The sequence below is a fragment of the Stigmatopora nigra genome, chromosome 17 (genome assembly GCF_051989575.1).
Source record: "Stigmatopora nigra isolate UIUO_SnigA chromosome 17, RoL_Snig_1.1, whole genome shotgun sequence".
NCBI classification, from domain to species: domain Eukaryota; kingdom Metazoa; phylum Chordata; class Actinopteri; order Syngnathiformes; family Syngnathidae; genus Stigmatopora; species Stigmatopora nigra.
The window spans coordinates 6,878,985-6,892,865 of record NC_135524.1 but is presented as its reverse complement, the minus strand read 5'-3'; the positions used below and the strand labels follow the sequence as shown (position 1 = coordinate 6,892,865).

General features: G+C 39.2%; 1 protein-coding gene across 4 annotated transcripts in view; it reads left to right on the top strand.

The window, feature by feature from the left end:
* The window catches only part of unc5cb (unc-5 netrin receptor Cb), a 137,849-nt gene that overhangs the window by 89,305 nt on the left and 34,663 nt on the right, over positions 1-13,881 (top strand). For 2 of the 4 annotated variants that reach the window (XM_077738157.1, XM_077738159.1), the window contains one exon: positions 12,907-13,137. In XM_077738157.1, coding sequence (XP_077594283.1) covers positions 12,907-13,137 — 231 coding nt within the window. Of the gene's footprint in view, positions 1-12,633; positions 12,797-12,906; positions 13,138-13,881 lie in introns of those variants that run through there. The other 2 variants (XM_077738156.1, XM_077738160.1) reach the window with 2 other exon arrangements.

The following is a 13,881-nucleotide window of genomic DNA, read 5'->3' as shown; positions in this document are numbered from 1 at the left end:
ACAGCTCCCGTAAACACACGTCTGTGAAATAGGGTCTGGTTGGTGTCCTGTGAATGGGGTCAATGTGTTCGACCAGACGACAAAATCCCACTCCTTCCGTGAAAAACAACGAGAGGGCATTTAAAGCAATAAATTCTGTAACGTTTCGTGTACTACCTTTTTGCCTTGACAGTATAACGGTGAGATGTTCTTACCATTACAAAAACACCCTCCAGAGACGGAGCAGGCGTGCACACGAGGAATTTTCTTTTCTGAGCCAAGTTGCTTTCTTTCATAACCTGAATGGAAACCTGGGTGCTTGGATTTCAGGTTTAGAATTAAACCCAATGTGGAGAAGTTCTTTGCAGATGTACACCGTCTTGATATCTGTACTTGAGAATATAAATCCGTGGTTCTTTCTCAGAGAAATTGAGTGAAATTTAGACTCACAGTAAATGAAGTGCACCCCCGGATATTTTTCACTGATCACCACAACTTTAGATTTCGGTAATTTCATTTGAAAAATGTAGCAGGCAGATTTGTAGTAGTAGTTTGGTAGTGAATGAGTCTAGGACGAAATTCTGTGCCCGTTGTTGGTTTAGTATATGTGGCAATGCACTTTTTAAAACAAGTCCTCGTATTTTCAGCCCTTAAAATTTGGCTTGTGGACTTTGTAGTCCCCACTTTTACAACCAGATTATCCATTGTTTGTTATGTTTGTACTAGAAACCCAGAAAACCATCTAGCCACTCTCTCCCCCTCAGGCAAAGACAGCTTTATGTAGTCCAAAAATGCTTGTCCAAATATCTAATAAGCCATCTTTAGGTTTTAAGGCCACATCCCACTTTCATCTCCCCCATACCTCTCACTCCCTCGAGGCCTTTACATCAAAGCAAACGTGTTTACACAAAGGATCATAGGCCGGGGCACACGCAATATTCCTGCTCAAGCGTATCCGTTGGTATTCCCGGTTAATATCCACACACCAGGTGGCCTCCACTCAGCTCCAATGAGACTCACAAACTCACTTCAGTCCTTTCAAGGGCTGGACGTACGTATCCTTTTACCCTAAGCAACGTTGGTCTCCCTGGTCTGGGACATGTTAGCAAGCTGCCAAATGAAAGGAGATAAATCCTGCAAATGAAAACAAATAGAACCGTGGCTAATTAAAAGCGTTTGGCCCGCTCTGAAAACATATTTGATGGTGCTCCCGGAAACATATGTTCCTCTTGAGGTACTCTGAAAGGGAGAAAAGGGTTTGTCCCCCTCTTCTTTTCCTGGGTTTGTTAGAAACCATGCAAAAAAAACTGTTCCTTTTTGTGCAATGTGAATGATTTTTGCCTACTTTATGTCTTATTTTGTCTAAATCCAACACGCTTCATTTTCCTGATGCTTCGCCACAAACAAAGACAAGTGCATTTAATAACATTTTTATTCCTTTTTTTTTAATCCACCATTTGCACAGTAGGAATATTTTTCACCTCTATGAATTATACATACATGGATTAAAATCCATTGTGTTGAAGGGTAACCCAGTGTTTCCGCAGGGCCACTCCCTTTCTTGCATCGTTCTTTTTAATTAACATATTCACTGTCATCAACATGTTTTCAAAGCTGCAATCATTGCTATGCTAATACGAGTTGTTATGAACCAATGCCTTTATATTTATGAAACAGCACACACATGGCATGACGGTTGGCAGATATATTTAGAAACTGTTTTAAGATTCAGTGACTTCATTTTATTTTTACAATCTGACATAACCGATTTATATTTTCTTGTCACTTATTCGAGTTCACTTATGAATTGTGCTTGTTGCACTGAGGCCTCATGCATAGAGCTGAATGACAGTTATGAAAATAATTAGTTTAGTTCATCTCACAATTAGAACTCATGTTTCACACTTGTAATAATGCAAAGAATGAGTCTTTTTTAATCTGTTAACTATAGATAAAAAGCCGTTTTCTTTACATGATGTTTATGGAATTGTAGCATGACCTTGAAACAGATGATATATTTCGTACTATTATTTTTGCTTCAAGCTTAAGTGAATCAAGGTCACTCTGTTGTCATTTTTTCAAGTAATTAGTGACTTAAAGAAAGCGACTTTAAATGTCACCGTTATCGGTTCTTTTCTTCACTGTTTGGGATTATTGGTGACCTATTTTAAAAATCCAGGGCAACAAAAGTGATTAAAATGAAACATCCCAAACACAACACACACACACACACATGAAATGAATTGATACAAATAAACAGAATTATACTGTATAAATGTGTAAACATATATTGTAATACTACAATTGCTAAAACAACAATTTCCTAAATTGTTGAATACAAAACGATAGAAAATAATATAACTGGAATAATAATATTTATATATAAACATGAAACAGTCAACCAGAAGAAGTCAGGAGGAAGAACCACTATCAGGTGACCAATAGTACTTTGTATTACTAATAAACACATTTATTAAACATAGTTTTTCTCTTTAGTTTTATGAACATAATACAAAATTGGAGCAAAGTTGGATAGATGGTTGTAAAAAATATGTATTCCATTTACCATAGAAATACAAAATATCTACCAAACTATAATATACCCAATATTAATAATACTATTAATAAAGCAAGACCAGCAGACATTTTTAAGGTTTTATTTTTTGAAAAAGTTATAACGCACAAATTTGACAACCCTTTAATTATATCGCTTCTTGTTGTAGAGATAATTGGTTAATAGGAAACGATCCTTTGAAACATTCCGAGTTCTACTTGCTAGACATTGATGCTCTTTTATCTGTCATTCCAATTTTGCCTTGTTCCAAAGAACACATCGAAGTCTCGCCAACACCCTGAAGCGCGATGAAGCGTTATCAGCGTGAATTGATGCATTGTAATTGTCAAAATCTTGTAATCCTCCAGCTGCATGACATTGCCGTGGAAGAGATGGTTTGTTTTGAGTCTTAAGAATCCAAAGAAGTGAGCCTGTCACTCCGTTTGATTTTTTTATTTGGAATACTCATCGGCTCGTGTTGTTTTCAGCACCTGGTTTGGAGACAGAGTTCAGTGGTGCGGAAAAGCCCTTCAGAAGCCTGCGAACTTGGCGGATCACAGGCAAAAATCAGATATCTGGCAAAGGGGCGGATGACTGGCTCAGGGGTTTCAAACATCCCCCATTGACAGGAATTGTTGTGAATGTCAGAATGAAAAATTTGAAGGAATTTGACAAAACTAAATCGAACAACACAACTAGAGCTGCGGTCTAAATGACCAGTTTCATGGTGGTAGGATAGCCATTTTTTGAACAATTCAATATTTGTTGATGTTACAAATTCTGCCACAATTCAATTTATTTTATAAATATCCCAGGTGACTTTTGACCTTTCTGGGTGGAGTTTGCATGTTCTTCCCAGGACTAGTGGGTTTTTTTCTCCGGGTATTCCGGTTTCCTCCCACATTCTAGGCTGGTTGAACACTCTAAATTGCCCCAAAATATGAGTGTCGGTGCGAATGGTTGTTTGTTGTCATTGTGCTCTGTGATTGGCTGGCCACCAATTTAGGGTATCTTCACCTTGTTGCCTGTAGTTAGCTGGGATAGGCTCAAGCACCCCCTGCAACCTTTGTGAGGGTTTGGGGTAAAGGAAATTAATGAATGCATGAATTTAATGCATGCATTTAGTTTTTTAGTTATTTACTATAACAAATATTAAAAATATTTTTAAAATGAGTAAAAATAATTGCTAGTCTAATTTCAAGTCAATAAAAAAAACATTATTTTTAATTAAATTGCATATCTAAATAGGACTATTGTAATCAAGGTTTTGCATGTTCAGCAATATTTATTTGATTATGCTTACCAAATCAATATATATTAATTACATTTTAGTTACATTATGCAGATTAATCTTTAGTCAAATGCATCTTATGACACTATCCTAATCATGACACGGTACCCGTCATGGTTACGAATGAATTCTTGAGAGATGAGAAAGTAAATGATGCCAGGTTGTTGTTCTTTTTGATCAGCTTTAATAAGACACAGAAAGCAAAAAGTGGGTCACTTGTTTCCAATAATCAATAAAGCAAACATACAGCTAAAACATTTTTTGACCGGTCTTCATCTTACGCCAACATGTATCCTTTTGCTCCACTCCGCTCAAGCATAGCTTTGAAAATGGTTGTTGTGGCTGCGAGGTGGACATGTTGTGGCTGCATCCACCTTGGGGAGGGAGGGGTGAAGGAGGGAGGGAGTATAGCAGAGTTGGTGGTGGAAGGGGGTGCCATACTTGCTTGTCATTGCCCCGCCATTATATGTGGTTGACCTATTTCACTGACTTGGAGGGACCCGGGCGAAATCACAGGCTGACAGTGGTCCCCTGGTGAGTGAAGTTGAGTGTGTGATTCCCTAATGCAGTCACGCCCTTGCACACACACACCGCCTCCGCACACACACACGCACACACACACACACACACACACACACACACACACACACACACACACACACACACACACACACACACACACACACACACACACACACACACACACACACACACACACACACAGATACAGTTCCAAACTACTCCAGTGGCTCTAAAGCATTGCATTAACAGGTGTGATGTCTTTTCACTCTTCTCCTCCTTTAAGGATAAACTGTGTTATAATAAATAAGATTCACTCTAGCAACTCTTAAAGTTGATCTTTTGCCAACAATGTAACCTGAAATCGTGACAATGTATACTTTAGTTCATGTTAATTTAATTTAGTACATGCATTGCATATCATCTTTAAAAACTCTTTGTTTTTAAACATTTATGGAAACGATTTTTTTTTGTAGTTTACTTGTCTTCTAATATGTTACGTTGTATTTGGGCCAATGGACAATTGGTTTGCGTGTCGGCCTTTTAGTTCTGGGGTCGTGGGTTCGATACCTTACTGTCTAGAGAGTTTGCATGTTCTCCTTGGGCGTTGTGGGTTTTCTCCGGGTTCTTCAGTATCCTCCCACATCCCCAACACATACATGGCTTAGTGAACACACTAAATTGCCCCTAGGCAGGAGTGTGAGCATGAATAGTTCTCTACCTATTTAGTGGCTATTTTTCGAACCAATAATCATATACCAGTATGTGCCTAGTGATAACCTAATCATGCATGTACCCACTGTAGCGTTAGTCATGTGGAGAATAGAACAGCTGCACAGGAGCTGTCGGGCAAACCAGAAAAGGGGTGGCAACCCCCCTTTCCCACCTGGGGTTTTGTCCGTTGGGACAAAGTCTGTGCCCTGGGACCCTGGGCAGTCCCCCAGTCCATCTGAGGGCTGAGGTAGTGCATGCCCATCCCCACACCCCCATGCACACATGAGATGTGGCTGCTATTGTGCTGAGAGGAATTGCCAGACATTTGTCAGCAAAAGTGGCATCTTCATGCTGCATTCCAAACGTGCACGTTTGTATTAGCTGCTAAATAGAAGAGACAAAACACACCATCGATTTAATAGTTTATTGCACATCTGTCAAAGTGGCGGCCCGGGGGCCAAATCTGGTCCACTGCATGATTTTGTGTGAATTCATAAAAAAAAAATCTAAATATTATATCTGAAATGGTCCAGCCCACATAAAATTGAGTTGACGTTAATGCGGCCCGCGAACCAACCTGAGTCTGACACCCTTGTTTTACTGTATATGAGCACCATTGAGAACAGTAGAGCCTGTCTAATAATCTTTCTAATTTGGTCTCAGACAAAAATATAAAAAAATATTGGGATATGTATTTATATACATGTGTTCTTTTCTCAAAGTGCTGATTAATTAACTACAACTACTTTGCATCTAAGTTCAAATATTGCCAGTAGAAAGCTTGCATGTCTCTGGGCTGATGATACATTTAGGGAGCTGAGCGGTCTTAATTCATGCGACCTTAATTTTTTTTAAATAGTATTAGTTAATTAAAAAGGCTGAACATGCCCTTTTTAAATATGCCATACAAAAAAATGTAAATGTTTAATTTGTAGTAGAGTGGGAAACAATATTTAATGCAAGCTGCACTCAGGCTGGCCTGCACTCTTACTATTAAACATGTAAAATAGTTATTACAAGTTTAGCAGAGCATTTAAAAGGCCATCTGATGTGATAGCATATAATCAGTTTAAGCAGTCTATACAGGAACTTGGCAATGGGGCTCCAAATCAGATAGGCGGAGAGTCGAGAATTAATCATGTTATACAACAGGGGGGGAGTTTATGCAACACTGTCGAGATGTTACCAGAGTTAAAGACCCATAACTAACATTGCTGTTGATAGGATTCAAAATGATGTTATGAATTGCTTTCAATGTGGATAGACTTTGATGATGTGAACTGGTAATATTGTGTACACGTGTGGAACACGACTCCCACAACGATGGCAGTCGAGTCTAGCAGCGTAGAAATGTTTCCCCTTTGTCCACTTGTTGCATGTTTTACCATTTTCTCATTTCAGTTCAGGAACAACACTGTTTACTGCCGTGTGTTAGAGTCTATAGAATAAACTAGAGTATTCTCCTGAATGGTTGTTTATCTTTTTGTGCCCCATCCAATTGGATGCCAACCAATTCAGGGTGTTCCCACCATGCCTACTGCCCATAGTTAGCTCAGATAGGTTCCGATCTGCATATTTTTATTTCTATATGCATGTGTGTAAGTGCGTGGGTGTTTATTATGCATATGTATGTCTGACTATGACAGCACAGTGTGTGTGTATACAGTACTATATGAATAGCCTAAGGGCCTGGTATACAGTGATGCATATTATACACTATTCTGGCTGCAGTCGTGTTTTATTATCAGTGCCATTAGGGCTCTTTCTCCCCATATACTGATCCCGAGGCTAAGATTCATGAATCTGCCTTACATCCGCAATGCCACATGAATTCAGCCATCACACATACCCATCCACGCGCACACTAACGTATACGAAGACATTCTTGCACTTGCGGCGTACTCTTTAGGCACTTTTTTATACTTTTTTTTCTCAGGGCCGCAGTAAATGTCAAGAGGACAATACTGGATGATTGACGAAATGTTGAGTTAAGTATTTAACTGGAAGATTAATTGGGATTTTTGATTTTCTTGTACATTGAAGCTTTCAGATACAAGTTTAAATGATAATGTCGATGAGTAAGTCAAGTTCACTGCCTAAGTACAGTATGCATAAATCTACATAGATTTGATTGCGAGTTATGGCAACAGAAATGAGACCAATGACATACCATATTTTTAAAAACAAAAAATATTTGTGCTGCATTGGCAGCATACATTTTAAGATAACATTCTAACCTGAGGATATCATGACACGTATCCTTCCAGGATGACCAGATAAGTGTTTGTCAAGTGAGCAGCATTTATCAACATATATATTTATATAAAAACATTGGATGGTATATTGTGTGATGAAGCACTAATAGTAGGTTCTATGTAAGACCCTTTCAGATGACCTAATGCTGAACTCTCCTAGCAGTAGCTCAGTGGAAAACGCCCACTTCCGAATTAGGCTTAGTCGGTCTGTGCACAGCAGCTTTGGTTGTTTCCACCAAGCCTTTGTACCTTGCTAGTGATAGAGCTGTTATTCTCCTTGGTTGCAGAAAGTTGATCAAAATATTGACACGGTGCTTTAGATGTGTTTTTTTTTTATTTCAGTCATCAATCCTAGCCAGATAACAAAAGTGCACTCATTGCTTCAAAGTACAGAGAGGATTTTAAAGTGTGAGCCCCTCCTCTCTCCCCAAAAATTCTCAGGGTGGATTTTGAAGTGTGAGCCCCTACTCTCTCCCCAAAATTCTCACTTCTATGCCCCAGCAGTCATTACCAGGTCAAGGTTGATGTGCGATAGTCTCAGAAGGGCACAGTAATGACACCGAGTAAACCCAACTTAAGCTTCTCATTGGAGCTCCTGGGGGCTCCGTGACAGTCAGTGGTGACACATCACATATTTGTATCGACACCTGCTATAGAGAACCCGGGGCTTAAAAGGAATATACACCAAAACCCTGTGTGGATTAAATTGGAAATTCTATTGTGTTTGAGTGCCTTCTGTGACAGGTGTGATGAACCCTCCCGCCCCTTTACCTACATCTTTTCCCCTTCTCTCTTAAAGACTCCGCCCGGAAAGTATCGTAAATTAGTCCCGGGTGGTGACACGGTGCTTGCTAGGTAATTTGGACAATGGGCCGTTTGACAGCTCACCCATCACAGCCATGCCTCAGGGAGTAGCAACTCCTCCCGAGCTTTTTCTCTTCTTCCCTTATGCTTTCTTCTTAATTTTTTTTCTCTCTTCATCCCTGGCCTCCATTCACTATTCACTCTGAAGGAGCCCCACCACTAAGTATCAGAATCATTCTCAAATAAGCCACTGAAATAGCTTTTCATCCAGGAGGGAACTAGGGGAGTTCAAGAAGACGTCAGATTGAAAGGTCCTAATTGCTGGAGAGCGAATAGGATACATGATGGGAAGAAATGGTTCAAAAAGGAAGCAGTAGCTCAAAGATTTAAATCTACATTCAATCATGAAGACAGTAGTACCCCTTTTCCATCAAATGAACCAGGGGTGCTCGTTCTGGGCTAGTGCATTGCTTTTCCTCATAAGGTTCTTCACACAAATATTTGATTTTCTAACTTGGAGAAACTCCCTTTTTCATGGCTGCTATAATCTCCTTTTCCTCTTTAAAATGAGAAAATGTGGTTTATTGTGCAGCCATAAAGAATTTAAGGGAGAGAAGAAATAATTGTATTACTAAGTAGAGGAATCCTTTGTGTTTTTGTGTGTGTGTGGACATTTTAAACACGATTTTGCTCCTTTTTTTGGGTTCTTCTTTGACCCACGGTCCCACATGAGTGAATCCATTGGCATGTTCATGCCACAAGCATGTGACAGCTAACCACTCGTCTCCAACTACCAGGCTACCCCCTCCCTGGAGAGTAAAAGGTGTCAGGTGGGGCGGGTTCTGAAGTGGTCGCCGTCCACTAACGGGAACTAATGAATTGCCCTGACGCAGCCAACCGTTAGCCTCGGTCCACCAGATAACGTGTGTAAATATTGGTGGCGATGAAGCGCTCAGCTGCAGAAAGCTGAATGGAAATAAGATGCTTCTTATTTAGGTACCTTCTTCCTTTGGCGCTCAGCGTTAAAGACTCGGCGCTTATTGATCGACACTCGTATAGGATGAACGGGTCTTTATTTAACCCAATACGAACCAGCATCGCCCAGTGGGAAGTCGTTAGCATTGATTTAAGTTCACTCAATATAATGGAAATATGTGCTCTCGGCCAATTTATTAGAGTCGATAGGCAGTCTATTTATGCTTGACATGACAGGTGAGTGGTTTATTATTCTGCTTGACCACTCAGCTGTAAAGCACCTCATACTCTTCTATATCACAATCTATCAAAACATTGCCTGGTAAAAAAACACCAACCTAAAAAACCTTGTTGTTGGTTTAAGCACCCAGCTGGAGACTCTATTTGGGTTCTGAATTGTTTAGGGTAAGACATGTTTAGAGTAAGATTGTATGTGTGCCCCCGTCTGTGTGTAAATTGTTTTAATGTATTTTTTTATTGTATTTATTTTATAAGTACATCCATTCATTTTCCGTTCCGTAAATCCTCACAAGAGTTGTAGGGATGAAGGATTTTATCCCAGCAAACTACAGGGAATAGGCCGGGAATACCCTTGATTGGTTGGCAGCCAATCGCAGTACAAAATAAGATGAACAACCCAATACTTTATTTGGAACAATAAATTATTTCCTTTGTTTAGGATAGACTAGCAAAGATGGGTTATTCAGTTATTTTCAAATGGCTTCAAAGCATTAGCTATCTTTTTCATTATCTTTTTATCCATTCCAATATGTTTTAACCTCTTGTTTATCATTCTTATATTCAACAAGCATTTTAATGAATTTATACATCATGACATTTAAATTAATTTAATCACAATTACAAGCTTGATTGTCCATTTAAACAAATATTTCATTTACCCACTAAATTATTCCCTAATTTGACTTCCAGTGGGAATTAGCAAAACTCCCTGATTATGCAACGTAATACAATTGGAATAAAAAAGAAGCTTCAAGGGCATGTTTGATTAAAATTTCAAAGCCTCAATATAAAAACAATTTAGCAGCACAAAGATTAAAATCAAGACACCCAATACTTAATTCAAAAATCCATATTGCATTTTAATCAAAGGCAACACAGAAAATAAAAGGAAACGACTTTGAAATGCCTTGTTGATTTCTGCTGTGGTGGAAATATTCCAAAGAACAAAATGAATTCTTAAATGTAATAAGGACACAACAGCAGCAAGATTTACACTTAGATATGATTCGTTTAGAGCAAAGCAATCAAACTCAAAGTTTGTATTTCCAAGTTAACACTGGTACAGTTTCGTTATGATGAGAAATCTCTCTCGCAAATAAAATAATCAGAAACTAAAACAACATTATGCTTCATATTACTGTACCTTACTGTAGGTCTATTTTTCTCTCATCTATATTTATATATCTCTTTTATATTGCTCCCTGTTGCCCAAGGCACGTAAACCTGAAGAAACAAGCCAATGTCCACTCAACTATACCAAAAATATGTGGAAAAAATTGTTGAATTTGTCACATTGTAAAATATGGAGGCAGAGATAACATTAGAAAGACATCACAGGGCGATATCTAGCTGAGGGAGAGATTATTCAGTGCCGCAAAGGCAACCAGGAGGCAACCTCTGTCAGACACCAAGGCTCCAGCATGTCCACACAGGACAGGGAGGTGGGGGACACAAGGGCATAGATGAATTACTGATGCACTGATAAACCCTGTTTTTTTTCCCTTGATTTCTGTCCTCCCCGAAACTATTTTCAACCTAATGGCGGGTGCAGGAACAAGCAGGTAAAAACTCTGTAGTCACTTTCAAAAACATTCAAGTTCACACAGACAGGCGAAGTTATGTACTCCTATTTGAGAGAGAAATTCTGAAGGTTTTAGACTAGAGTTAACAGTACTTTGGCAGTTTGACTTGCAATTTCATTGGCACAAAGAGGCAATTCCTCAGGTCTCAAAACCTGGTTTGTCAAAGTGTGTGGCCTGGGAAAGTAAATCATGAGTGATGACTTTCTGTTTTAGGATCAAATTAAAATAAAGAGTATAAATATATATTACATTTCCTGATTTACCCACTTTTAAATCCATAATTGTAATTTTTCAATCATTTTTTTGTGTTTTTAGTTCAAAAATCATTTTTTAAAATCTAAAAATATATATAAAAAAGCTAAAATAAACATTGTTTTAGATCTATAAAAAACGGAATATTCGGGGATTTTAATCCAGTTCTTTAAATCTGATTTTTTTAAAAAAATCTAAATATTATATCTAAAATGGTCTGGCCCAGGTGAAATCGAGTCTGACACCCTTGCTCTAAATTGTTCGATTAACTGAAGAAAACAAACGTACTGTGTCGACTTATGGGGTGGAAACCTTTTGTTCTACCCAACCATCAGCCATTCTATTAGCCAGTGAATTATTGATACGTTACCGGATCAACGGTAAGAATAGAACCATTCTGGAAGTGGCAAATGGAGGGGGAGGGCGGGGTGACAAATAGGCCTCCCCTCCTTCTACTCTTCTTCAAAGCAAAAGTTTTCATGCACGCAGATTTTGGCGTTTGCTGCCGCTGTGAGCGTTGGTTCTTGTTTGCGGCGCCGTCTGCTCACTTCATGACACGGAGATGAAAGAGAGTTGTAATTACGAGGAAGCGTATCTATCGACTGCAGAAGTATTGGAAGAATGGCACAAAGCGGGCCAGGAGCCTCAGGTCATCAGATCTTTTGTGCGTATGTGTGTATGTGGGTGGGAGCCAGCGACACAAAAAAAAAAAGCACGGTGAAGGAAAGCAAAAGCGAAACTGGGCGATATACACCGATCCGTTTGTAACTTCGATTCATTAGTCCATCTGTAAACTCTTGAAACAACACACATTTTCTCTCAATCCCGCCTATGACACAAATGCATGCTTCAGGAAATGGTTGCGTCTACAGCAGGTGTGTCCAAATTACGGCACAACTCCGGCCCGCTACCCAGTTTTTTATGGCCCGTAGCAAATGATGAAAATATCCTTATATGTGGCCCACACAATAAGATCAAATTCAGCCTATAACGGCACTTCTCAGGTTGCTGAGAGGTCAAAAGAAATGTAGAAAACTTTCTTTTCAATAGTGCAAATCTCACTCATTCATTCATCTTCAATGATAGAGCCTCTCCCAGCTGACTTTGGGCAAAAGGCAAACTATATTCTAGACTGGTCGCCAGTCAGTTGCAGGGCATACAGAGACAGATAATCCTTTGCACTCGCAATCACACCGCCACCGAGGAGTAATCAATCCCACACATAGCCCCACACATCTCAGATTAATTAACCACTACACCAGGGGTGGCAAACAAGTCAGACACAAAAATGCAAAATATTAAAATGTGAGTCAAAGAGCCACATCTTACATAAATAAATACATACATAAATACATAAATAAAAACTGCATGCATGTACATGCATGCAGTTTTTATTATTATTATTTTTTTTGTAGTTTTAAAGCATTGCAATTTCAGAAATATTTTCTTCTTTATTTTCTGTTACCAATTATTCCACATAGGGGCGCAATGGATTTTAGTTTCAATAGTTTCAACCAATGTGGTATCCTGCAAGTGCAATCATTAGATTGCAGTCACCTGTTTCCTGTTTCATTGGTCAAAATGTTTGTGGTTGATCAGTCTGAACACAGGCCACGATCCACTAGCCCAGGTTTGTTTCCTACTTTCAAACATTTGAACAAAAATCAGTAGACCGTAGCAACCATATTTTGTTATATTTGCTTCTAGCTCTTCTTACTGTTATCTTTCTTTCTCTCTTAGTGGATGATGACTTCATAGGCCTCAGTGAGCTACCAGAAACCTTCCCCTCTGACCCGCCTGAGCCACTGCCTGTGTTTCTGATGGAACCCGATGAAGCCTACATTGTCAAGAACAAGCCGGTGAACCTCTACTGCAAGGCCACGCCAGCTACGCAGATCTACTTCAAGTGCAACAGCGAGTGGGTGCACCAGAAGGAGCACACAGTGGAGGAGCGTGTGGACGAGAACTCTGGTGAGAAAAAAAACTAGCATTACATCTCTCAGAATGTCAATGAAACCTCAATTCTTTAAAATGACATGATTCAAGGCTTGTATTGACTAAAGTAATCCCCCTATTTTTGGGGAAAAGAGGGTTTCCTTCATTGAAAATTCAATCTTATTAGTCACTACATCCATCCATCTTATATTGCATCGAAATAGCAATCTTATTTTCACTGATTGTTATGCTATTCCACATTTTAAGTCATTTTTATAGTTTGAATCTATAAGACACACCTGAGATATCACATTTTCAATGTGTTGCAGCCAGTATGCAAAGCATTGATGCATGTTTTCCTTATAGCATGAAATCTTTCACTTTGTGGTACTATTACTATTGCATGGAGGGTGTTTAAATGTATTTTTCGGGACGTTTGTTTTTAAGTGTTCTGCTATAAGAAAAACAGCCATCAAGGCGGAAAAACAGACCACTTTTCTCCACACTGACATCCTACCACACAGCAGTCTACTTGCTGTCAGGAAATTCATTCTTTTTTCATGCTCTCATTCCCCCCCTCCCTATCCTCCCCAATGAAAACACATAAAACACACACCCAAATTCAGTACCACCACTTACCTCGCTCTGAAGTTGGCACACACATTGCAGAGATGAGTAAGTATAATTTACGGGTCAAATGTCTGCAGATTTGACCACTAACTGGTACCCGTCGTCACTTAAGTGCTCTAAAAAGTGAGGCAAGCAAGGTTGAACACTAGT